This window comes from Talpa occidentalis, unplaced genomic scaffold (assembly GCF_014898055.3).
Source record: "Talpa occidentalis isolate TD23 unplaced genomic scaffold, MPIMG_talOcc4v2.1 talOcc4.6, whole genome shotgun sequence".
Classification (NCBI taxonomy): domain Eukaryota; kingdom Metazoa; phylum Chordata; class Mammalia; order Eulipotyphla; family Talpidae; genus Talpa; species Talpa occidentalis.
In genome coordinates, this window is record NW_023604972.1 from 12,571,169 (window position 1) to 12,598,879 (window position 27,711).

The 27,711-nt window shown below is 44.0% G+C and overlaps 1 protein-coding gene across 1 annotated transcript in view; it reads right to left on the minus strand.

Moving 5' to 3' along the window:
* The window catches only part of DHX15 (DEAH-box helicase 15), a 56,901-nt gene extending 37,908 nt beyond the window's left edge, over positions 1-18,993 (minus strand). Inside the window, exons 1-3 of the mRNA XM_037530503.2 lie at positions 18,751-18,993; positions 12,633-13,068; positions 5,356-5,549 (exon numbers count right to left, since the gene is read on the minus strand). Of these exons, the coding sequence (XP_037386400.1) occupies positions 5,356-5,549; positions 12,633-13,068; positions 18,751-18,821 (701 nt within the window). The 5' untranslated portion in view covers positions 18,822-18,993. The remainder of the gene's footprint in view (positions 1-5,355; positions 5,550-12,632; positions 13,069-18,750) is intronic.
* Positions 18,994-27,711: the final 8,718 nt, after the last annotated feature.

A 27,711-nucleotide genomic window follows, 5' to 3' on the forward strand; every position in this document is an offset into this window, starting at 1 on the left:
CAGGTGGCAGGATACAACACATGCACTGTGATCCTGGAGTCTGCACTCAAGCCATCTATTTTAACAAGAGGTTTCCTTGTTGGAAACCCACTCTGGAATATTTCATCTTTCTGCAGTTACTGCTAGAGACAGGATTTTCCAGGGACTGCAAAGAATTTGCCATGGCAATGCCTGCTACACCTTTGCCTGCTACAACCTCCCACTCCCCGGGTCAACCTTAAAGGGTCTGTACCAGCCAGCGCCTTTTTGCAGTAGTGTGTGCTGGGCTTCCTGTATTTATTACAAACTTACGGATTCTTTCATCTTTCTGTCTAGATTGTGTTTTAGAGATTAAAAAATCTTCAATATTCTGACCCATATTATGTGAAGTAACACTTCTCTGGTTTGTTCAAAGCTTCCCTCCCTCAAGTTTTACAAAGGGCTGGTCACATCTTGAAACCCAATACCGTTCATTTCTCCCTGTCTGGCCTACAATCTTGTACGCATAAATAAATAATCTTTTCAAAAAATAGTTAGATATAGGACAAACATTTCAAGATGATGTACAGGCCTATCTTACAGAACAAATATGGGTGCTTCAAGAAAGCTACAAATACTTTGTTTCATAAACATTACCCCAAAATGGGGTCTGTCTTGTGACATATTCAAAATGTAAATGATTGACACCCCCCCCCAAACAACATTCAAAATAATTAGCAAATCACGCATACCAAATCATCACATCATTATATCCTTCCCATGGAATTTTTTTTATAAGATTTACTTATTTATGCATACAAGAACTGGGGTACAGGCCAGAGGTGCAGGGCGTGAGAGGATTCACTAGTGGGGAGCAGAACAGGTAAATCTACAGAAATACACTGTTGAGGGGAGCAGCAGGCAAGTCAGGAGAGGTCTACTGCACCATGTGGGTCAGCTCCCTGGCCAGGGATGGAACCCATGCTGCAGTAGCTGCAGATAGCTTCATGGTGCTGTGACTTAACCCCTGAGCCACTAGGGAGGCCCCCACCAAGGAGTTTTAACAAATCAGGGAAAATGTCTTTCCATAAAAATCTAGTCCTTTTTCTTGATTATGTTGAAGAATTCAACCAATCTATAACAATCTAAATTTCACTCTTCTTCAGATTGAAAATGTTCTACAAATACAGCTACAGATATAAACTCTGTTCCCAGTTTACACAAAATTAGAAGAGATAGAAAAACCAATCTTGGATCATCCATACCATGTCTTGTACGTCTCAAATGTAATCTCGGAAAAATCACTTTGGCATGGAAATGTTGACTAACACGTATCAGTTGGATACGTAAATACACAGACTACAGTGCCTTCAAGCATATGATTTTTTTCCCTTTCAAAACGTGTTTTTAAATGCTGTTCCATCTGCCTATTTCTTGTATCCCAATCCCTACTCTGCAAATTATTACTTTTAATTTGGGCCTTGACTTAAAATTCACCTTTTCTTTACCAATCGAAAATGAATTCTTCAATCATGCTTTTATACACCCCAATATTCCCTTTTAGAAACCTAATCACTATTTGAAACTACATTTACTTTTAAAATTTGCTTTATGGGAACAACAACTAAATTTACTTTTTACTATTATAACTAACACTGCCCACAAAATGTCTGCTAAAATCAACTACAAAAGTATATCAACCTCCTCTTCTTACATTATAATGAATCAAAACATTTTCTGCTGATTAGTCAGAAATTTGGCAACATTATCTGACTCCTCTACTCTCCTTTAGTTACCTTACTGGTTGTTTTTTCATAATTTCCATCCCAAAATGGCAAAAGGAACATAAACTATGCTGCAAACGAAATACAAGAGGGAAAAAAAAAAGGGGGGGGGGACACACAACAAATGCAATATTAAAAAAACACCTAGTAGTGATTGGTTTTGAAAACTAACCTGTCTGGGGAGCTATTTATGGCTAGTCTAACAGAATGCACATAAGTTATACTAAACCTTGCTGCACCTCCCCCTGCAGTGACCTTTAGGGCTAATGGCTTTCGCCATGGACCGGCTGCAGGGAGTACAGCAAAGTTCCCTGAAAACATAGATAAGACAGATGCTTATCAAAAGATAACGACCACCAGGAACCACTACAAGAATGCTACTACAAAAAACCTCATCTCGTCTTTCTAGAACTACAAACTTTATTCCCTTATTGTCTTTCTAAACTTCCTTCTTTCTTCTATAAAGGTCATTGGTTGTTAATTAAAAAATCATATGAAATCCTTAACACAAGGCTGACTCAAATGAAACATTACTAAACCCTGTAATAATTAAAATATAGTTTAGGTTAAAAAGTAGTGAAACAAAAAATGTGATTATATAGTTTAAAAACAAAACTAATGGTCTATCTACTTAGGAATGAGGCTAGGTCCAGATGTAAATCACCGCCCTGTCAGTGATAAGCTAAACCCATGAGCAAGCTGATTTCGTTGATATTCACTATTCCTATGCTTTTAGAAAACATATATATACTGGTCACAAACTCAAAGAGAATTACACTCAGATTTACACTCTCTCTTGAAGTGTGTCTGTTTGTCATTTCTTTCGCCGAATCCCTGACCACCCTGCGCAGTCTCTCAACCCTGAGATGGCCTCATCATCTACTGCTGTGCTGGTCCGCGGCAAAACCTAATCCTCTGAAAAACTGCACATTAGATCTAGAAGTTAGCATCCATGCATGTGCCAAACACTGAAGAAACTATCATGGGACCTATCTCCACGTAGAGACAAGTTTAAAAAATAAATACTAATTTAGCTAAAATACTCTCAAGCAAACGGTTTTTAATCAGCAAACAAATATCTGTTCAAAGCTACAATGAATCAAGAAGGGTTAAGATTAAATTCTCAGTCCCTCAAGCAGAAATCCTCAGAAGTTAGTTCCCTTTACCATCCTGCCATGGCAGAAAGCAAACACCTCTTCTGGTTATACAAGGAACATATAGGCAATTTTTCAAAATTTATATATAACTACATAGCTAGTGAAGGGTAGTAGCAGTTGTCCAATGCAGTCACTCTTTCCAACAAATTAACTATGTAACTGATCCTCTTAAGTTGATGCTTTAGTTGCTTTTAACTAAAACAACGCAGGAATTGAATAGATAACTACATACAATATAACTTTTGTTTTTTGGTTTTTTTTTTTAAGATTTATTTATTTGTACAAGCACTGGGTACAGTCAGAAGCGGGAGGGTGAGAGAATTCACCAGAGCCAGAGCGGGGAACAGAGCAGGCAGACTGATGAAATACACTGCTGAGGGGAGCAGCGGGCGGCAGGAGAGGTCTGCAAGCCAATGTGGGACCCTCGCCCTGCAGCCGGGTATCAAACTAGCGCTGCAGAGGCTGCGGGCAGCTTCACAACCCAGCGCTCAACCACTGCGCCACCAGGGAGGCCCAATATAACATTTGCTTTAATGAAATATTCCCAATAGTCAAACTATCACTAGTCTCATACCATTAATTATCATTTAAAAACAAGACTAGGTTGGCTTGACAGATCTCTCCTGTCTGGCTCCGCTGCTCCCTTCAGCTGTGTATTTCGTCAGCCTGTCTGTTCTGTTCCCTGCTCTGGCTCTGGTGAATTCTCTCACCCTCCCGCACTTCTGACTGTACCCAGTACTTGTATAAATAAATAAATAAATCTTTAAAAAAAAAAAAAAAAGACTAGGCTATCTTCTAGTTCTTCAGAAGATTCTATAAGAAATCCCAGGAAGCTTACTCTGCAATAAGTTTGGTTTTTTGTTGTTGTTTTTTTTTTTTCATTTACAGCCTCTGGGAGCCACTCCATTTAAAAATAGGTATCACAGGGCCTCCCTGGTGGTGCAGGGGTTAAAGACACAGCATTATCAAGCTACCGCCTGCCACTGAAGCATGAGTTCGATCCCCGCTGGCAAGGGAGCAAACCACATGGCACAGCAGACCTCTCACCCTCCCACCACCTCTGGTCTACACCTTAGTTCTTGCATGCATAAATAAATCTTTTTAAAAAACAGAAATCATAATGGGCCTCCCTGGTGGCACCAAGAGTTAAGCACAGCACTATGAAGCTATCCGCAGCCTCTGCACCAAAAGTTCGATCCCCAGCTGGCCAGGGAGCTACCCACATGGCGCAGCAGACCTCTCCTGTCTCACCCGCTGCTCCCCTCAGCAGTGTGTTTCAGTAGATCTGCCTGTTCTGCGCCCCACTGTCTCTAGTCAATCCTCTCAACTCAGGCCTGTACCCCAGTTCTTGAATGCATAAATAAATCTTTTAAAAAAGTTAAAATATCATCATACCTAGTCAAGTAAAATCTGTCCTTTGACACCAAATTCATTCATCTCACATTCTAATAAAATGAAATAACAGAAGAGAACTAGAAAAAAACGACGTTAAACTTTAAGAAAGACGGTGTTTTCAGGAAAATTTGGAAAACCTTTATGTAATTATATCTTTAAAAACCTTATCTTTGAAAGAAATACTGAAGTATTTACAAATGAAAGTATATGATATCTAGGCTTTGGTTCAAATTATATGGAATGGAAATGATTAGGATATGGATGAACAAGACTGGTCACAGCTGAAGATAGAAGTACATGAGGGTTCGCCATACATTCCTACTTCTACATAAACACGTTGAAGTTTCTATGAAATATATGGTTTTTCTCCATACCATTCACTGTATATTTCCATGCAGACTCATGTTGCTGCCTATATAACAATTTTATTCCAAAATTGTTCTGAGAACCTCTGGGAGAAGATTGCATTATATTTAAATGTCATACGTACAAAATAAACAGAATCAACAAAGAAACTTTCAAAGCAAATCACTATTTATACAGAATGCAAATGTGAGATGAATATGAAAAATTAGTAAAGTTAATGAAAAATGCTGCAAAGCAGCTCTATGGTAGTCACATGTGTACCACAGCTAAGGATGGAGGACTGAGGAAACTCTAAGAGTTTATTAGCGAAGAGTCCACCTTTTATCTCATACCATATGCAAGGCGAAAGCTGTGTAATTAACATTAAAAGCCCTCTCCCCAAAATAAACCCCACCCCACCCCAGAACATTATCCTTTCTAAAAGCAATTGTCCTTTACATAGATGTCACTTCATTTTTCTATCATTTAAGTACGTCACTAAGGTACAGCATCAAGTAACCAAAATCTGACGCTTAAACTTTAATTTCTATTGAATAGCTACATGTTACTACCAAGAATAAAGTCAAAGAACATCTACTCCAGAGTATTTTAAACTCAGAGAACTGAACTTGACACTCCATTAGCCAAGTCCCCTATCCAGTGGCAAAAATTAAAAACAGAGAAACAAAATGTTCGTTTTTAAAGACAGCACTTACTTGAGAATGGTTTTTGCGCTACTGCAGTCTTCAAATCGAATGGAGTAACCAACTTCCTGGCCCAACATCACATCCATTTCATCAGCAACTCTCTGAGCCACACTCATTGCAGCCACTCTTCTGGGCTGGGTGCAGGCAACTCCTCTCTTGGGTCCTGGTAAAGATCGCATGTACTCCACACACCACTGTGGAATCTAGCAAATAATTTCATATTTAATAAATTAATTCCAATCTGCCCACATATAAGCTATATTTAACATAAACTGCTTTATCTCATTTCAATAATTTAAAACAAAAATTAAATCAGGGACACCACAAATTATTTATTACTCAAATTAATACTATCATGACCTCTGCTAGTCGAGAGGGTAGGTCATGAATTAACACTGATATGACATAACTGTCCTCCTAAAGGGGCTAAGTCCACTGAGGCTTTGCACAACCCCCTCCAGTACAAACTGCTCCATTAGTAGGGATTTTCCTATACATAGGGGCAGGGGATCATACTTATGAAAAATTCTGTTAACATTAGTTTCCACAATTTTTCTAAGATATTATAACTTAAATACTTTTACAACTTGAGTAACAAATTGCAGGTAAATAAAAATCATATCCCCCTTGGAGTTATAAAGCTGTTACCATTCAACTTATCTCAAGTTTGGTTTGTAAATCAAGACAACCTAACTCCTACCCTTCTCCTCCCAGGAGAGGTCTATATAATGGCAGTATCTTAGGTACCATGTTAAAAGTCCATTTTAGTAGGGCCTCCCCGGTGGCGCAGCGGTTGAGCACTGGGTTGCAAAGCTGCCCGCAGCATCTGCAGCGCCGGTTCGATCCCCGGCTGCTCCTGGGCCACCAGAGGAGGGTCCCACATGGCGCGCAGACCTCTCCTGCCGCCCGCTGCTCCCCTCAGCAGTGTACTTCAGTCCTTTTGCCTGCTCTGCTCCCTGCTCTGGCTCTGGTGAATTCTCTCACCCTCCCGTGCTTCTGATGTACCCAGTGCTTGTATAAATAAATAAATAAATCTTAAAAAAAAAAGATTTTAAAAAAAATCCATTTTAGTAGATGCCAATCTCAAATTCAACAAGACCTGGAGAAGCAGCAGCAGCACTTTCCAAAGAAAGGAGGCAAGTAAAGGGAAAGGAAGAAAAAACCATCAACAAGCATAAATTGATTGCTTGCCTTGATGACAGTGCATTTCCTTCCTGTTCCATTATCAGTAGAATCTAGGATGACCTACCCTCTAATTTCATGCTTCTTCTCTAGTCACTTACCTGGAAAAGAACTGCAGGAAGAAATTTAAATGCCCCCTACATGAAAGCGGAATCCACTGCTGCAAGACAGTCACAGTGGGTCTCTACAGAAGCCTCTAACTACTAGACTCTAATGCTAGGATTTGTACAATGGATACCTGATAAAAATAAATATGGCTGCTGCACTATAACTACTTTTCAATTATTTCACTTTTTACAGCTTGTGATAACCATTACCATTGACAGATATCTGAGGGAGGGGATCATGCCGCTTCCCTAAGAATATCACAATGTAGATTTTTAAAGGATTTTAAATGAACAAAAAAACTAAATTAAATAGAAGGGTTTCACTGAGCCCTAAACCCACAGACCAAAGTTTAAGTGGTTTTCCAAACAAGTTACACACACACACACACACACACACACACACACACACACACACACACATAAAAACATCTTGATTTCAGCAGGACTCTTACAAAGGCAAAATATACCTAAGCAAAACGAAATTTTAAAAACGCATTGGTTTCAATTAAAACTATTCCAAATAAAGAATTCCCAAGGAGGGCCTCCCCGGTGGCGCAGCGGTTGAGCGCTGGGTTGCGAAGCTACCCGCAGCCTCTGCGGTGCCGGTTCGATCTCTGCGGTGCCGGTTCGATCCCTGGCTGCTCCCCGGCCACCAGAGGAGGGTCCCACATGGTGCGCGGACCTCTCCTGCCGCCCGCTGCTCCCCTCAGCAGTGTACTTCGGTCCTTCTACCTGCTCTGCTCCCCGCTCTGGCTCTGGTGAATTCTCTCACCCTCCCGCGCTTCTGACTGTACCCAGTGCATGTATAAACAAAACCAAAAAACAAATAAAATAAATAAATAAAACATGCCTCTATTAAAAAAAAAAAAATTCCCAAGGAAACAATGCTCAGATTTTAAAATTTACTCCAATGAAATGGACAGTCTACTCCTACTTTTAAAAGTTTTGGCTAATTCAACACTTTCTAATTTTGATGTCAGAACCTCTTTATAACTCTTAAAATTAACAAGGATGCCAAACTCAGATTTACTGTTTAAGAAATTAAAAATGAAAAATTGTTAAAATATTTCTAGCAATAAAAACCTAGTGATTGTGAATATAACATTTTCTTTAAAAAAAAAAAAAGATTTAATTTATTCATTATGCAAAAACCAGGGCACAGGCCAGATGTGCGGGACGGTGAGAAGATTCACCAGAGACAGAGCGGGGAACAGCACAGGCAGACTGACCGAAATACACTGCTGAAGGGAACAGCAGGACAGCCAGGAGAGGTCTGCCTCGCCCTGTGGGTTTCTCCCTGGCTAGCCGAGAATCGAACCCGCGCTGCAGTGGCTGCGACAGCTTCACAGTGCTGCGCTCAACTGCCTGCGCCACCAGGGGAGGCCCTCAACTCAATGATTCTACCACTCTGGCTCTGGTGATTCTTCAATGAAAAAAAATAAATCATGCCTCTATAAAAAAAAAAAAAATTCTACCAAAAATTCAGCAAGAGTACATGGTTTACATTTTTGCATCATCTCTAAGTGTGACTTAATAAGACAACTTTGATTCTCTTATCCACTTTTATTTTGAATGTGTCAACAATATTTGTATTTTGTTTTAAGTATAGAAGAAAAATCCCAGGACCTTTAAAACCATTTCAGTGACTTTCAAGTATTCCCAAAAGCATTTGGAGAACAGCTCAGGTGTCCACTTGTTTCTAAGAATATGGCATTAAGAAGGAAAGCTGGTCCTGAAATATGCAGGCTACTAGCTGAATCAAGCCAGCTTCAGTTTTTTTTTTAATTTCCTATTTTTTTTAAAGATTTATTTATTTATTTATACAAGCACTGGGTACAGTCAGAAGCACGGGAGGGTGAGAGAATCCACCAGAGCCAGAGTGGGGAGCAGAACAGGCAGACAATGAAATACACTGCTGAGTGGAGCAGCAGGCGTGGCAGGAGAGGTCTGTCGCACCATGTGGGACCCTCGCCAGTGACAGGGGATCGAACTGGCGCTGCAGAGGCTGCAGACAGCTTCGCAGCCCAGCGCTCAACCGCTGTGCCACCAGGGGAGGCCCAAGCCAGCTTCAGTTTTTATAAAGTTGTATCAATGTCAATCCCAGCTGGAGTTTCCATTCCTGGCCCAAGTGGTCATTTTCACTGAAAGAATATTTTATTGGTACCCCAAATTCAAACCATTTTACAGCTTCTTTCAAATATCTAATGCCTCCCATCGCTCCTACTCAAAATAGTAACATCCTGACTCCAACCTACCCTTCCTTTCTTCTCCAGTCTCCTGTCCCATAGTGTGAAAATGTTTATTATGTTCCCTGACACATAATCTCACATCAACATTCTCACTATAGGATTTTAAAAAAAAAAAAAAAATCCTGATTATTCTCTCCCAACTCAGAAGTTCATATGGCTTCCTAATGTATATAGATTAAGGGTGTTTCACCTGCCCCAGCTCCCTCTTCATATACACCAAGTACTCTGGCCAGGTCAAACGGTGCTGTCCCTTCTCTACACTGTATGCACCCTTGTTCATGCTTTCTCTTTGGATGAACAAGCTTCAACTTCTTACACATGCAACAGTGTGAGCATACTAAGTTGCTATGTGAAATGTCTTTTCTGTGAGTCTCAAAAACTGAAGTTGTGGGCCTCCCCGGTGGTGCAGTAGTTGAGCGCTGGGTTGTGAAGCTGCCCGTGGCCTCTGTGGCGCCAGTTCGAACCCGGCTGCTCCCCGGCCACCGGAGGAGGGTCCCACATGGCGTGCAGACCTCTCCTGCCGCCCGCTGCTCCCCTCAGCAGTGTGCTTCGGTCCTTCTGCCTGCTCTGCTCCCTGCTCTGGCTCTGATGAATTCTCTCACCCTCCAGCGCTTCTGACTGTACCCAGTGTTTGTATGCATAAATAAATAAATATATATATAAATAAATGAATCAATGAATGAATGAGTAAATACCATTAAAAAGTTTAAAAAAAAACTGAAGTTGTACCTTACATTTCATTTGTAAGATTTAATTTGATGATAGGCACAAAAAGAAAACCAAAAACCAACTAATGATTGTGTCAAAGTTTAATATGACAAAAAGCATGAGTAAAACTCATTATTAAATTGTCAGTTTTCCTTCAAATTCCCCAAATGTCCTACAATCCCAAAGATCTTTTAAAAACAGCCAAATTTTAATCCCAATTTGAAACCTGTTTCGAGATGATCTGACTTTAGTCTACTCTTAATTGCTACTAAATAAACTCACAAAATTAAGTTTAAACTAAATATAACTTTGACTATGAAAAAGGGACAAAGTTTGAACTACTGAACCCACCTAAATCCCTAATTATGTAACCCAGGACAACCCACTAAGCCTAAGATTCTCATAAATCTAAGCCTTATTTTGCTCATCTGTCAAATGGTGATTAACAACGTCCTTACAGGGTTGTTGAGAATCTTAAATCAGGTAATACATAAAAAGTACAGTGCCTGGCTTTATCCAACTGCTAATTTAAATAGATGCCCTTAATACTATGCTAACTGGGTAAACAACACATGAAATATTTTAAATGCTATGGTATTAAGTTTATAATTAAATGGCTTTATATAATTGTAAAAATCTCTATAAAGGTGCAAAAAATAAACCAACTATGAGTTCCTAACATGAATCCAAAGTTTTCTCTGACTTAAAAAGAATAAATTGTTTCTCACAGGTTTAGTCTTCAAAAAAACAAGCAAAAACTTGCTATTTCAGTTGCTAGTTTTGCTCTCAAAATGTCTCTATAATATACTCAAATTCTTAGCTCTGTACTATAGGTAATTTACACAAAAGATAACTTATATATGCAGTTTATTCCATTGTAAACAAATCACAGATACACATGGAAAACAGGCCAATAGGAAATGTAACATTAATTTTTTTGCAAGGTCAAATGATTAATAACTAAATTCAACACTCTCCTCAGTTTTCTACAATTGCCAGGAGCTTCTACTTGTGCACTTAAGAAATTTTAAACTGACAGTTCAGGTTCAATCATATGAAAACATGATTAACTTACAGCAAGAAAACACAAAATAAAAATTACACTAAAATAGCATTTTTCATTAGATTCATAAAAACTCAAGTTCAGCAGTAATCTAAAGGTTCCCCACATTTGATCTCATACAAACTCATGGAGGGCTATATACAACATTACAATCTGCAGACAGCATTTTTCGCTTCTGTGAATTTTTTCTATAGGTACACTTGCCCACGCATAATCACCATTAGAACATTAATGTCTATAACATGGGCCCAACAAATGATGTCTCACCCACATTTGAAAAGTATCCTGAATATAATATGAATGAAACATTAGCAACTGTACTTAGTTCTATGCAGGAGAGTGTGACTAGATGGAGGTCATAGGTAAAGACTTTACAAAATGCCAGAGAGTTATTGTTTTGTAAAGAATAGGTAATATTTATTTATTTTTTTAAAAGTTTTTTAGGGTCTCCCCTGGCGGCGCAGTGGTTGAGCGCTGGGCTGTGAAGCTGCCCGCAGCATCTGCAGCAACGGTTCGATCCCCGGCCACTGGCGAGGGCCCCACATGGCGTGACAGACCTCTCCTGCCGCGCCTGCTGCTCCCCTCAGCAATGTACTTCGGTCCTTCTGCCTGTTCTGTTCCCCGCTCTGGCTCTGGTGAATTCTCTCACCCTCCCGTGCTTCTGACTGTACCCAGTGCTTGTATAAATAAATAATTAAGTCCTTAAAAAATAAATAAAACAATTCTTAAAAAAAAAAAAAAAAAGATTTATTTTTTACTTATACAATAGCTGGGGCACAGGCCAGAGGTGCAGGAGGGTAAGAGGATTCACCAGCGACAGAGCGGGGAGCAGAGCAGAATAGGCAGACAGACCAAAAGCACTGCCAAGGGGAGCAGCGGGCATGACAGACGAGGTCGGCCATGCCATGTGGGAATTGAACCCACACTACATAAGCTGCGGACAGCTTCACAGCGCTGCGCTCAACCCACTGCACCACCGGGAAGGCTCAAAAATAGGTAAAATTTAGATGAGACAAACCGGAATGACAAAACCAATATAGGGCCTCCCCAGAGGCACAGGTAAATGTCGGCGCTATCAAGCTATCCCCAACCACTGCAGCAGGAGTTTCATCCCCAGCCAGGAAGCTACCCACGTGGTGCAGCAGACCTCTCCTGTCTCGCCCACCACTCCCCTCAGCAGTGTATTTCAGTCAATCCACCTGTTCTGTTCCCCATTCTATCTCTGGTGAATCCTCTCACCCCTTGCACCTCTGGCCTACAATCCAGTTCTTGAATGCATAAATAAATAAATCTTAAAAACAACAACAACAGTCCAGTGTTTCAATTCCCTACACCCAACCACTGGAAAACAAAACTTGTTCTCCCCCCATCTGCTCTTTACCATAGTCGAAAGTGTGCAGGAGAGCATCGCTGCCATACTTACTGTAACAAAACTGGGGGGAAAGCACTGCTGTTCCCCAACACCCCACAAACGCCGGGTGTCGGGGCCCAGACCTGGGGCCCAGACCTGAACATCCGGGTTCTTGCCTGAAGCAGGTACTGAATGTTAGCTTTCAAGTTTCCTATTGTGACGACTGAACCTTTCCCCCTGCTTGCTACTGTGGCTTGTTTGCATTGGTGGTCTCTCCTTGCTAGAGATAACGAGAGACCTCCTCCTCTGAACCCTATATGACATTGTACACATTCCTGAATAAATGAGACTGGCGATGATCCTGGCTTTGTCTCCACTCCTTGCGTACCCCTGTTCCATACCAAGCCCCTGCTTCCTCCCCCAGGTACCCCGTTGATCTGCCTGGCTGGCCCGGACAGCCGGGAAGTAGGTACTCTACAGGAGTCCCAAGTCATTAAAACTGCTAGCCATCAAAGCAGCTATTCTTCAAAATGGTCTACCAGACGCAGACAATGGGAAGGCCCATCAGGATCAAATACACAACATTTAGTAAACTTTAGTATGTACTGTGATGTAGAATAACTCACCTGTGTTGTTTTACCAGATCCGGTCTCACCAACCAGGACAAAGGACTGATGTCTAACCAAAATATCTGTAAATCTATCTTTGTATTCCCAAACAGGGAGCTGAAGCCGTTTCTTTAGAATATCGTAGTATCGAGGAGTATGGGGTAAGTTGGTGAATGGGTTGATGCACTGTGGAAGAGACGTGTGTCCTGCATGTCCGGTGTGTGCTGCGTGTGCTGAGTGTGCAGTGTGTGCTGAATGTGCCGAGTGGGCCGAGTGAGCTGAATGGGAGGCCTTTAAAGGTGGTAATCCAGCACTGATAAGCATAGCATTAGTGGAAGCTCGCAATTCCTTCTCCTTTTCCTTCTCCCTCTCCCGCTCTCTATCTCCTCTATCACGTTCTCGGTCTCGATCTTTAGATCGATCTTCACGATCCCGGTCACGATCTCGATCCTTCCTAAAAATAAAAATTTACAATTCAGATCCTGAATTTTATGCAAAGTGCTCATAGCAGCATTACAGTCACAAAGAACAGTGTACAACAACCAATGAATAAACGATATCACAAATAATGAAGAAGCAGGGCCTCCCTGGTGGCACAAGTGGTTAAGACGCAGCACTATGAAGCTATCTGCAGCCACTGCAGCACGATTTCGATTCTCGGCCAGGCAGGTGACCCACAAGGTGCAGCAGACCTCTCCTGACTTGCCCGCTGCGCCCCTCCGCAGTGATTTTTCCGTAGATCTGCCTGTTCTGTTACCCACTCTGTCTCTGGTGAATCCTCTCACCCCTCCGCACCTCTGGCCTGTACTCCAGTTCTTGTATGCATAAACAAATCTTAAAAAAAAAAAAATGAAGAAGCAAATAATAAAGGTTCCTTTATGCCACTCGGACCCTTCCTAGATGATGACTCAAATTCTTTAAGGAAGTCTCTTTCCACAACCACTGGCCATCCAACTAAGAAAACACGTTCATCTTCTGCAAGTAAAATCCCCTTTTACTTAAAACAGTAGAAATTAAAGACCATTATGGGAGGAAAGGGCAAAATTAGACAGGACAGTTTCACAGTTTCTTTCCTAAGCTCTCCAAGTTATGTGAAAAGGTATTTTTACATTGATTAGCAACAGCACTGCTGCTGAAACAAAGATGTTGTCAGTTCACATCAACTCTAAAAACATAAATCTTTATATTGTTATTACAAATATTATAAATATCTTTTTATTATTAGGGGAGCTTGTTTTAAGTGACTGTACAGTGCTTCCCCCATTTTGGTCAATAAACACTACTGACAAGAAAAACTAAAACTGAAACATTCTTTTGTTTTCATTGTTTACTCTTGCACAATAACCTATCAGCCAAAGCAAAACATGGGAAATACTTTGTAAACCTTCTTACAAATCGGTCAACCATAAAATGAAACAGTCATTGAAAACAAACTTCACTGGACACGGTAAACTTGTTTAAAATAGTAAAATCAAGCAGATGCCCACTATATTAACTTACGTCAATTTTAAGTAATCAACTCTAGCATATATTACTGGGTACTAGAAAGACCCCTAATACAAGAATTTTAAAATAATCTATTAATTATTCATTCTACTAATCTAGTTTACTTCAGACCAAGTCACAGAGCAAATCTGCCACAAAGTGCACTGGACCCCAAATCCAAGCAACATGCAGCATTGACACAAGACACCAGACATGCCACTGTTCCTTATCCACAACACACAAAAGTCATACAAATTTTCAAAGCCCAATTATCAGTAGCAGAGAAGAAACGTACACTCATTATCACAGCGCATCAGATGGGCAACAGCAACTTGGTAAAACACAGCTAAAATGCCACTACACCCATTAAGTTGTCCCTGAATTTCAGAAATGGTAAACTGATCAGATTATATGTGATCTACCCAGTACTTCCTAAACAGTAATTCCATTCCATTGGAAATTCACTTAAAGAGAGAAAAGTTTTATGAACATACACTTTTCACTCACATATCACTTTTCATATATACAGATGTGTATACATACATGTATATGTGCATTTGTGTATGTATATGCATATGCTGGATTGTCAGAAAAGTCATGACACATTTTTGCTTGAAAAACAGAAGAAAATAACATCGTTTTTCTGACAGTCGATATACGGATCTTTGCCCCCCATCAACATTCACCTCTACAGACTCACAGAACATACGAGCTAGCATTGATGCCTCTTATCCCATGGAGCAGAAGAGAAAGAAAACCAAAGAGGAAAAGAAGCCAAGGAGTAGCCTAATAAACAGAGAAAACAAAGTCTCATGATTCAAAATGGAGCCTCCTGGCCTGTGAAATATACTCTGTTTCTCTCATTCTGCCTGTGGTCCACAGCGCTCATGAAGTATTTATACTGTCCCAAAATGTGAATGAAGAAATGTTTATAACAGGGTATATATAAATGCCCAGCTAAGTGAGCAGCATTGTCACCAAGAATGATTCAAAAACCAAACCAAACATGTGCAAGGTCATGGAACTAAAAAGAACCCTGAAAGACCACTTGATCTAAATAAAAAGGATTCATGTTTCTAGTACTCACTTCTACTGGGTTGGGGGTGGGGGGATTTAAGGTGAAAACCAAAGTTTAATGACTCATACTTTTAGCACAGTACCAAGCACTTAATGTTAGAACCTAACTTTTCAAGAGTTGTCAAATATGGGCAACAGAGAGAGCACAGCGGGACAATGTAATCATGTATCATGTTGCTTTGTTACAGTAACACTTATACTAACAAGTGTTTTCCAAGGACCTACCTCACCAGAAACTTCACTACCAAAAATACCACACAGGAAGTACATAATACATTCTGAGGACAAAGATTAGCTGCTGACCAAGAAATGGGGGTAGTGGCGACAGAAGCATAAAGAACCAAGAACCCAGTCACCTATGCAATGGTAAGCCAAAACCTCAATTTATTCATTTTCAATGTAAAAAATATTAAGTCTCTTACACTAAAAGCTACAGAAAGGATGAATCACCTTCAATCACCTCAAAATGTAGCATATGACACAAACTACTCCAATGAGGAAGGGGGGATAAGAACTAAAAGTGGGTTATAATTCTTAGTCTCTGAAAAATATGCTAGTTACCAAGGGAAAAAGGGGGAGCGAGGAGAGGGTTTGAGGAGGGGACAGACAGGAATTTTGGTGGAGGGTGAGTGAAACGTGTACATGTGGAGGTGTGAAAATGTACCACCCCCCAAAATTATACAGCTATGGAAACCACTGGCAAGGGATACAGACTTGTGAAAATGCAGGTTTTCTTTTTTTAAAAGAGTACTTTTATTATAAAGGAGTGTTGAGAAAAGATCTAACTGATTATCAAAACTGTTTACAATCAGTTACAATACCAGCAGGGAGAAACAAAACCTGACAGCAATTGAGCAGACTATTCTTTACTCTAGCTCAGCACTTAAGCTAACCATAAGCACAGCTCTTTCTTCCTCTATAAAATGTGGCTGTTCATGTTTTGTGGGGTATTGCAAGGATTAAATGAGTTGATATATATAATGTGCTTTAAAGTGATACCTGGTGGACACAGTAAATACCCAATAAATACTGCTCATCGTTAAGTTGTTGTTGTTGTTTTTTTTAATTTATAATGCCATGTTAAAAGTCTACATGGAATAACAGGAACTAAAGTACTGCTAATGAAGTTGTAAATAGGTCTCAAAATCGGAGTATTTTAAATAAGCATTGCTTTTATCTGGCAATCTCACCTCTGGGAAATTCTCCCTAAAGACTAAGTGTACAAATAGTACAAATAAAGGTGTTAATCAGACTTCTCACATAAAATAAGACTGGAACCTAAACATCAAGGGACAGGAAATTGGTTAAATAAGCTATTCTTCCTTTTGCAAGTGAAATACTATGTAGCCAATGAAAGGACAATGTATTCCTATTCTTTATGACATACAAAAGATTGAGGGAATTTTTTGCCTTTTCTATCTTTATGTATGGGTATTTCTTGCGTTCCCTGGGGCAAGTTACAAACCCCCAACTACAACATATGGTTGTACTAAATGTGCTCATACATATAAAACACTGAGAGTACTTCTGGGAGCACAGCATGTATTTGTATTATTAGAATACTATTTTCACTTTTCCATAGTCAATAGGAAAGCCCTTAAGTACTGCTGGAAACATCAAAGTGAAAAATGTTCCTATTTCTTTCAAAAGGTGCCCCCCCCCCGCCAAAACTTCAACAGTAAGTTGATCTTTCGCTAATAATTTTACAAAGAAAATTTTGTGGGATGAAAAAGGAATGGGTCAGTATGTAATAGAAACCTTCAACTTCTCTGCTTGATCCCCAAATTATAATAGACTAAGAGTAAATAAAGTCATAATCTGGGACAAGCTTGAATGTAAGTGAAGTTTCCCACTGAATTACATTCTTTTCCCCTCCCCCCGAAAAAACATTTAAATGATGCACACACACAAATCTAAATGAACGAACCTATTCCCAGTATATTTTGTTCCAGTCTCAACGGTTGTGAGAGACATCACTTGCATCTTAGCCAGATGACAAGCCATTTATTTTTGCTTCACAGGAACCAAGAACCTAGTGTTCTCTACGTTACCAACCCATTATAAATGCCATTAAAATAGGCTGCAATGACTCAAAACTACAATCACAGTGTGTACTGTGATGAAAAAAGAGGCAAAGAATGAATTTGAGACGATCACCACTCCAGACCCAGCTTCAAGGTTGCGCGAGTCACCGCAACAAAGCTGGGGCTCCATTTTCTCACCCCTCTGAGTGGAGCAGACTAGACTCTCGAAACTCTGGACAAGTAACTCAAAAGTGCTTAGGTTTTGCTTGTGTGGGGGGTGGGGCGGGGAGAGAGAGGGGGTACACCCTAAAAGGAGAAAAGTAACGTCTGCTCTCGTAAATGAAGACACGAAGACACGTGCAGGATGAAAGGGCCGCACGTCCCTCCTGCTTGCCCAGCTCGCCACCCGCCCGCGCTCTCTCAACCCCGCACGTGGCTGTCGGCCCAAAGACCGGGTGAGCAAAACTGCACGAAAGTTTCACAGCTGGCCTGGCAAAGTGATTGTGCACACATATACTCACACACACGCTCAAAGCATAAACTTGTGCAAAGCATTTGGAGTCAGACTTTCTGTGGCTTTGCCTGGATTATCCCAACAAACGTCCGCTGGGGAGCAGCGCGCGAAGGGATTGTGAAAAGCCCACGTTACCTTCCTTAAAAACGCACCCGCCGTCCAAGCCCTTCACCTCCCCGGCACCGTGCCCAAGGCGGTGTTTTACCATCAATGCGAGCACACTTTGGAAAAGGGCCTTCGCACTCCAGAGTCTACTGGGGGGGGGGGGTAGGAAGCACGAACTTCTTGGGGTGAGGACCGCCTTCCGGGTCCTGCCCCGGGAAAGCCCAAAACCGAGGTTCGGCCGGAGCAGGAACCCCAGGAGATGGCGGGAGGGCGGCCGGCGCGGAAGTTTGCCGAGTCCGACTCGCGAGTGTTTGAATGGGCCGGGCCCGCGCTCTCCCGCCAAACTCCGAGCTCGGCGGCTCCGGCCCCGGCCGCGCCGCCCGCGGGGGAGCGGCCCGTCTCCCCCCTCCCGCGCGCGGCCCCCGCCACCCCAGGAGCCGACCCGCGGGGCCACGCGCTCCCCTCCCCCTGCGCCCTGCCCGCCTTTCCTCCGGCCGCGCACCCCCTCCCCAAGGCCCTCCCCGGGGCCCCCCGGGCAGAGCAGCGGCCGGCGCCCCAGGAATCCAGCCTTCCCGCCGCGCCCTCCCCCCTTCTCTCCCGGGCCCGCCTGGGGAGCCCGGGCCACGAGGTCCGCGGCTCCTCCCGCCCGCTCCCCCGCGGGCGGCCCCGCCGGGCCGGGAGGAGGCGCCCGCGAGGCCGCGCCGGGCCCCGCCGCCCCCCCCCCGGCCGGGCGGCGGCCGCGCCACATCTCCCCGCGCCCTTGCCGGGCCGCACGCCGGGAGGGGCGCCGCGCTCCCGCCCCGCCGCGGCGCGCCGATCCCCGCCGGAGACAAAGGGCCGGGCCCGGGATCCGCTCGGCCGGGCGCCCCGCCCGCTCCCCGCCGGGCCCCAACAAAGCCCGAGCGCGGCCTCGCGCCCCGGCCTGGCTCACCCATCGGTCCCCGCACGCTTCTTGCCGGAGGGGTAATCCTCCCCCAGGTCCAGCCGGTGCCTCTTGGACATCCTCGGGCGCGGCGCGCGAGCGGCTACGGAGGAAGGGGCGCGGAGCTGAGGCCGGAGGCGGTGACGGCGCGGCGGGAGCAGCGGCTGAACTCCGGAGGACCCCCACCCCTCCCGCCACAACAGCCTACACCGTGCGGCCCGGACCAGGAGCTAAAATGGCGGCCGCGACGAGGGCTGGGCCTGCGCGCGCGCTTCCGCTGCGTGCCGTGCGTGCGTGCGTGCGTGCGTGTGGCGCGCGCACGCAACGGAGGCGGGAACTCCGGCCCCGGCCCCGGCCCCCGCCTCGTGGGCCCGCCCGGCCCTGGCCCCGCCGGCCGGCCGCCCGCTTCCGGGGGCTTCTCCGCAGGGGCGCGGCGGCTGTGGGGGGGATGGGAGGGGTGACCCCCAAGGGCTTCACCTCCCACGTCCGCCTCCCACGGTCCTCGCGCTTCCGAGGTTGGAAACTGAGAGTAGAGGAAGGAGGTCGTGTTTATCTGTGTTACCTGGTTTAGGGGAGTGAACCCGGACCCCAGAGAGGCTGAGACGTGACTCCCGCGCAGATGGGCACAAGGGGTGGCGACTATTTGAGAACCCAAGAGTTTTGTAACCCCAGATCTAGAACTTGCAGCTACTGGCCAGACACTTTCAGTGGCAGTACGGAAACTGAGGGGGGAAAAGGATATCGACTTGCCATGATCCATTTTGCCTTTTTTTTTTTAAGTATTTATTTATGCATACAAGAACTGGGGTACAGGCCAGAGGGGTGGGGGGTGGGGTGAGAGGATTCACCAGAGACAGAGTGGGGAGCAGAGCATGCAGACTGAGTGGAATACACTGCTGAGGGGAGCAGCAGGCAAGACAGGAGAGGTCTGCCATGCGGTGTGGGTAGCTCCCTGGCCGGGGATCCGTCTCAGGTTGCAGTGACTGCGGATAGCTTCACAGTGCTGCATCTTGACTTCTTGCGCCACCAGTGAGGCCCCTATTTTGTCCTTCTTTTACTCAGCACAGGGAGCAAACACTCAACCTATTGATGTTTCTTACTAGAATAGAGAAAATCAGCTGAACAGATTTCCCCCCATACCTGGTAGGTTCTTCTGTGAGTCTAGGAACCCCTTATAAGTAATTTTTTTTTTCACATAAATATAATCATGGGGTTTTACTTTAATTTTATTTTTTTTAAAGATTTTATTTATTTATACAAGAACTGGGGTACAGGTCAGAGGCGCAGGAGGGTGAGAAAATCCACCAGAGACACAGCAGGGAGCAGAACAGAAAGATGGACAGAAGACACTGCTAAGGGGAGCAGCAGGCAAGGTAGGAGAGATTTGCCGTGCCATGTGGGTATCTCCCAGGCCTGCCAGATAGAACCCCCCCTGCAGAGGCTGCAGACAGCTTCACAGCGTGGTGCTCAACCTGCTGCGCCACCAGGGAGGCCCCATTATCAGTAATTTATGTGAAGAAGAAAAATTGGGTGTTACCAGGCCCCAACAGAACCTACCGTATCTGAACTTCCTACTTTCATATAGTGAGGAAAACCTGTAAGGGCAAAACTGTGTTGTGTATCTCGGTGCCGATTATGGGCTTTCACAATGTTAACCTTACCTCCGTCTTCATTCTTACAGTAACCCTGCAAAGTAGGTATTGTTTTACACATGTGTACACTAAGAGTGAGGGCAGTGCATGGCACAGCAGTTAGGGCTGTACCTAAAGCTATGTACAAATTGATGGAGTAAGGTGTTTCTTTTGAACTTGGTGGATCTCTTCCCCAAAACCTACTTGCGTGATCAGTTGCATTCATTTCCAGAAGAAAGACACAGGCAAACTTTATCTTCAGACCAATGTAAACCAGATTATCTCTGTACTTCACAAAATGGCTCTGTTCAGATCCTTTGGAACACCATCCTTGTGTTCTTACCAAATCATCAGAAAAGCAATTGCAGAAGTTACGGACAATTTTCTATTGTGACTCATCAAAAGAGTTTTTTATTTTTGTATCACATCCACATTCCAAAATCAGCAGAAAGAAAAATTAATATCTTCACATAACATATTCAGCACAACTATCTACCTTAAATGTACATTAGTGACTATTGTTAGTGCTCATAATGCATAGTTGTGGAATTGTAAACCTAGGCCATGCCCAAGTCCACACAGCAAGATAATGTCGAAGTCAGAATTAAAATCCAGGTTTCACTTTATTCAACTTCCAAGTCTTCAGGTTCCCAGATTAAAGACTGCTATTCAATACTGTAGATTTGGAAGAAATAACGAGGGGAATGTTTAGGGTAGTACCTACAGCAGAATGTTTAGGGTAGTACCTACAGCAGAAGTGCTGTACCTTAAGAAGAGTCACTTGGCTTCTCAGACATGTACAAGGAGACTTGGTAAAAAAGGAACTGAAATCAGAGTATGCAGACTCTTCCTGGGCCTGTGATATATCTAAAGCAAACTGTCATCGAATCCATTATGTTGTGACCTAAGTGGCTGAAGAAAGGCAATATTTACCTAAAGACAATGACCTTTCTGAAATCTACAGTAAGGGGAACAAAGTTTCAGAATCTCTCCAGGTGCTCACACTCCCTGGGAAGAGGGTCTGTGTTTTCTGGTTCTACATGATCCACCTTAGATTTCCAGGCCCAATAGTCCTTAGAGTAGAAAAGAGCCATCCATCAGGCCTGCAACAGCTTCCTGGAAATTTTGGCAGAGGATATTTCCTTTCCTCTCTTACTCTTTGTCTACAAGACAGCCCTCCCATTAACCCAGAGGAAGTGTCTTATGCAGTTAACCAGCTCCAGCTGTTCAGTCAGAGGTGTCTGAATCATTAATAAATGGTAATGATAATAATAAACACATCTAAAGTACTTAGGGGACAAAGAAACTTTCTTGTGCATTCCACCTATTTGATCTTTACAATAACTTTGAGCTAGGAGGCCTCCCTGGTAGCACAGGGATAGCACTATCAAGCTATTGACAGTCACTGAGACATGAGTTCAATCCCTGGCCAGGGAGCTGACCCACATATGCAGCAGACCTCTCCTGTCTCTCCTGCTGCTCCCCTCAGCAGTGTATTTCATTGCCTGTTTTGCTCCCCACTCTGTCTCTGGTGAATCTTCTCACCACCACCCCCTACCCACCGCACCTCTGGCCTACTCCCTTGTTCTTGTATACATAAAGAAATAAAATAGATCTTTAAAAAAAGCTACTTTGAGCTAGGTGTTAAGTTTGTTCACAGGTGGGAAGATGATGTACAAAGAGGATAAGAATTGTGGTCAAGAGGGCAGATGTAAGATCCCTCACAGGTAGTCTATGTGCTTGGTTGCCATGCTGTGCTACTGTTGATAAATAAGTATTCTTCCACAATATTCTTCTAGAGTTTCATTACTGAGGATAAGATACCCCAGTCTGACAAACGCAATGTGAACTGGCAAACTGAAGCGCCTATATTGTCTAAGGGGAAGGCTGGTTTATACAGAACCCAAAAGACACATCAGGATTTGAACCCAGGCTGCTTCCAGTCTCACTACCATCTACACCCTATTACTTCATTTGCTTATTCACAAGTTTATATTAAACCCCCATGTCAGGACTTGAGTTAAATGCTGGGAAAAGAGGAAAGAACAAAATAGTTTCATATCCCTGCCTTCATGGCACTTATCAGAGGAAGAGAGATGGGCATCAAATGGCTAGGCATGTAAATAACTACAGTCATTTCATCACTTAATGACAGGATATGTTCTGAGAAATATGTCTGTGGGCGATTTCGTCGTGTGAACATCATAGAGTATAATTACACAAATCTCACTGATATAGCCTCCCACACACCTAAGCTATAACAGGGCCCACCAAAATATATGGGGTCTTTCACTGACCAAAACATTGTTATGTGGAGCATGACTGTATATTTAGAGCTCTCATAAGTACTAAAAAGGCCACGAAAGGGGACAAGTGCCATGACAGCACATAAAAAGTGAATCTGGGACCTCCCTGGTGGCACAGGGGTTATAGAAATAGCACTATGAAGCTAACACCAACCACCGCAGCACGAGTTCGATCCCCAGCAGGCGAGGGAGCTAACCACATGGCGCAGCAGACCTCTCTGTCTCGCCCGCTGCTCCCCTCAGCAGTGTATTTCAGTCAGTCTGCCTGTTCTGTTCCCCACTCTGTCTCTGGTGAGTCCTCTTACCCTCTGCACCTCTGGCCTATACCCCTGTTCTTATATGGATAAATAAATAAATCTTAAAAAAAAAGTGGGGGGCCTCCCTGGTTGCACAGGCGTTAAAGACAGAGCTATCAAGCTATTCCTAGCCCGTGAAGCAAGAGTTTGATCCCCAGGCAGGGAGCAACCCACATGGCACAGCAGACCTCTCCTGTCTCACCCACTGCTCCCTCAGCAGTGTATTTCAGTAGATCTGCCTGTTCTGCTCCCCATCTCTGTGGTGAATCTTCTCATCCCCCACACCTCTGACTTACACCCCAGTTCTTGTATGCAAAAATAAATCTTAAAAAAAAAAGTGAGGCCTCCCCAGTGGCACATCAGGTTGAGCGCAGTGCTATGAAGCTATCCACAGCCTCTGCAGCGCAGGTTCAATTCCTGGCAGGTCAGGGAAATACCCACATGGAGCTGCAGACCTCTCCTGTCTCGCCTGCTGCTCCCCTCATTGGTGCTTTCGGTCCGTCTGCCTGTTCTGCTCCCTGCTCTGTCTCTGGTGAATCCTCTCACCCACCTGTGCCTCTGACCTGCACCTCAGCTCTTGTATAAATAAATAAATCTTTTTATTTATTTATTTATTTAATTTTATTTTTTTTATTTATATTTTTTAACTTTTTTTTTACAAGATTTATTTATTTATTTATACAAGCACTGGGTACAGTCAGAAGCATGGGTGGGTGAGAGAATTCACCAGAGCCAGAGCAGGGAGCAGAGCAGGCAGAAGGACCGAAGTACATTGCTGAGGGGAGCAGCGGGCGGCAGGAGAGGTCTGTGCGCCATGTGGGACCCTCCTCCGGTGGCCGGGGAGCAGCAGGGGATTGAACCGGCGCTGCAGAGGCTGCGGGCAGCTTCACAACCCAGCGCTCAACTGCTGCGCCACTGGGGAGGCCCTAAATAAATAAATCTTTAAAAAAAACACCTGACTTAGAGTAAGGTGTAAGAAAGATCTCTTAGAGAAAGGGACATTTGAATGAAGACCAAAAATGTGAGTACAAGTTACTCAGGCAAAGAGGGAGGAGAACATTTCAAGCAGAGAAACAGCCAGTGCAAAGACCCTGAAACTTTAAAAAGTCAGCAGCAACCCATACACAGAAAACAGCATGAACACAACAGGATGAGGAAGACATGATCTCTCAGGTACAGAGGCCATACCAGGCAGAGCCGAAGGGGTTGTGCTAAGGATATTAAGACTTATCCTCCCCAAGAGCAAAAGGAAAACATCAAAGAGATTTAAGTGGGAAACAATAGGATCACTCATGAGGACTTACCAGGATCAACAAACCCATCTTCCTCTTTGAGTTCTCTTTACTGCAAAATGTTTACACATTAGAAAGAACCTTCAGTCTTGTTTTTAATCACCCTGTCCTTTATCACTTAACAAATAGAAATAGCTACAAACTGTAGGGGATACTATGATTGCCATAGAATCCTACTTGAAGAATAAATGACACCCTTCAGTCCTGGGAATGCCACCTGCAGAGAGACCTCAGCAATCAGCTCCCTTCTGGAACTTTATGGCTAAAGAGAACTATCCAAGGGCAGTCAGAATACGCTGTGGAGGTATAAGTGTCTGACTCCTTTCCCCAACTTGGGACAACAGTGAGTTTCAGAGCATCAGTACTCTCTGGGGGAGAGGAAGTGTCAGCTGAATCTGTTGTTATTATGGCATCTCCTGTATTGTATGCAGTTTAGCCACTAGCCACCCATAGTTAACTCAGATCCCACAAATTAAGGGCATAGTCATCAGCAGGACCATCCACAATTTCTGGGGTTCCTAGGCTGCCTGTACTTCTGAACAAAAGGCTACAAACTTGGGGTTTTCCACAACCGCCACAGGCTCAATAATCTGCTAGTATGACTCAAAGAATCATGATTGCAGTTTTATTAGGAAGGATGTAAACTGGGACCAGCTGATTTAAGAGTCCACAGGGTAAGACCCAGAAGGATCCTGAACACAGAGCTTCTGGAGCTTCTATGCCCATTCTGTGTGGAATTAGGACACATGCCTCTTAGTTCACAAATCAGGAAGCTCCACTGAACTTTAGTGTCCTGAGTTTTTATTAGAGTTTCATTACATAACTATAATTGATTGAACCACTGACCCCAATTTGAATTCACTTTCCAGCCCCCTTGCCTTCCTAGCGTCGGCAGGAAGTTGGACTAATTTCACATAATTCAGAGCCCCAACCTTTTAATCAGTTGGCTGGTCTTTCTGGCATAACCAGCCTTCATCATGAATAGTCTCATTAGCATAAATTCAGGTATGGTCCAAAGACATAAATAACAAGATACTTCTTGGGAAATTCCAAGGCTTTTGAAGTTACCTCTGAGGAATCAGGGACAAAGGCTAGTCCAATCAATCCTTTCACAAACAGCAGCCCAACGTTTCCCTCTGCTCCCTGCTTTCATCCTTTCCCTTCCACTGATGTTAGTCCTAAGATTTTCCTTAATAAATCTACTGAGAATATGGTTTTCATGGCATCCAACCTAAAAGATTTGGTGCTGGAAATGATCCAAGAAAGCAGACACTATGATTAGGTTTTGAAGTTGGCCATCCATTGCTGGCCGGCAATGAATCAGTGGTGGCAGGTAGAACACAGCTCAAAAAACAAACAAACAAAAAACTAAGGCAATTTTTCAAATTTTCACCTGTGGTGTGCTGGGAAGGAGCATGCATTGTTCTCAAGTATACGGAAAATAGTAACTGAGCACACTGAAATTCGATGACTTGCTAAATTGAAGAGATATTTTAGAGAGATAATGAAAGACTGTGAAGGATTAGTTTGCAATCCAAGGCTAAGTGTGAAAGCCAGGAGACCTTCTGGGAAGCATAGAAACAGGTTTTCACCTCCTGCGGTGGGAAGACAGAGAAAACTGAGGACTGACTCTAGGACTTAAACACAACAGCAGCAAAAATGAACTGGAAACTGCCAGATTCCATTTGTAAGATAACTTATAACTCTCCAAGAAGGTAGGCATGGCAGATCAGAGTTAAGGCTCCGATCCTACTTTTGTTCCTAGTGTTGGAAAATAAGTGGGATTTTGACACATGGAATGGGAACATTTAGGTTTATATACTTGAAAAATCTTGAGCCCAGGAGAAAATACTCTTGAGGATTCTGCCCAGTGAAAGGTCCATGCAGCAGGCCGCAATGCTGGAGCCAACCAGGAAGCCCACCTGGGGGGCAGGAATGCGGATACCTGCCTGGAGGACTCAGACAATGAGCCTCCCCCCTCCCACTACCAGTCTCTTCTCAGACAAAGAACCTCTACCTGCCCAACAAACTTTTCCCGCCATACGAGCCCAACTACCCACCTGACCTCTCCTCACCCTATAAAACCCTGCTTCCCCCCAACAACGTGCGCGGCTTCACTGACCCCCGCCTTGGGTCTGTGAGGTCCGCCCCGGGGCACAATAAACTTTCCCTCCCTTTGAGAAATTTAGCCTGGCTCTCCTTTTCTTTACCGCGCTGAACCTTTCACCCAGGAGAAATGACTTTTTGAGAGCTTGGGGGGGTGTGGGGCGGGGGAAGTAGGGAGGGGGAAGAAAAGGGAGGTAGGGAGGGCATTTCTTCTACTCCAACCCTTTCAAAGGGCTTTCCCCAAGGGGATAAAAACGCAATCAAGAAAACTTGTGAGGGTCGCTGTGCAGGAATCCAAACCCATTAAATGACTGAGTGTTGAACATTTAAGTTATAGAACAAGTCTCTTCCCGCTTCCTCCACACGGACAGGGCTCCAGTATAACCAGAGTAGATTACAGCTAAAAGTGCAGCAAGATAATGAATCTGCAACAGGGTGGTCCCCAGGAAAGGGGGAGGTTCCCTGCCCCACCCAAGGGAGGGTGGAGCTGAGCAGCGAGAGAAGAAGCTGCAAGAGGAGACGGAGGAAGGAAGGAAGCAGGATGGAGCCTAGAGACACGTGAAGAAACTGCGCTTGTCTTTTGGTCGTAGACTGGGTGACACAGATGTGGGTGAGACCCGTGGGGAGGTGACAATGGCAGCTTTTATCTTGATGTTGATTTTGCTCTTTTCCTTCCGGGCTTGTCCGGTTGTTTGTGACCCTTTGCTGTGGGTCCCCACTGGAAGATGCTTTAGACTTGTGGCAGGCTTTGGGGCCTTGTTCTGGACCAATCCCATTTGGATGGACTTTTACCCACGAGGGGACGGGTAACTTTGGGTGCTTCATTTAGAAACTAGACTCTTTGCCTTTCCTGTATTGTTTCCTAGTTTTATTAAAGTTCCTTTTCATTAAAGTCTCATATGTTTTGTGTTGATGCGGCGGATGGCAGAACCCATTTAGAATAGGCAGGTTTGCGGGGTTTGGGCTGACCCTTTTCCCTGTCCTATAACAAATCCAGGGCCTCCCCGGTGGCGCAGCGATTGAGCGCTGGGTTGTGAAGCTGCCCGCGGCCTCTGCGGCGCCGGTTCGATCCCCGGCTGCTCCCCGGCTGCTCCCCGGCCACCGGAGGAGGGTCCCACATGGCGCGCAGACCTCTCCTGCCGCCCGCTGCTCCCCTCAGCAGTGTACTTCAGTCTTTCTGCCTGCTCTGCTCCCCGCTCTGGCTCTGGTGAATTCTCTCACCCTCCCGCGCTTCTGACTGTACCCAGTGCTTGTATAAATAAATAAATAAATCTTAAAAAAAAAAAAAAAAAAGATAATGAATCCAACTGAGGAAGAGTTCCTGGGAAGCCCAGAGTCA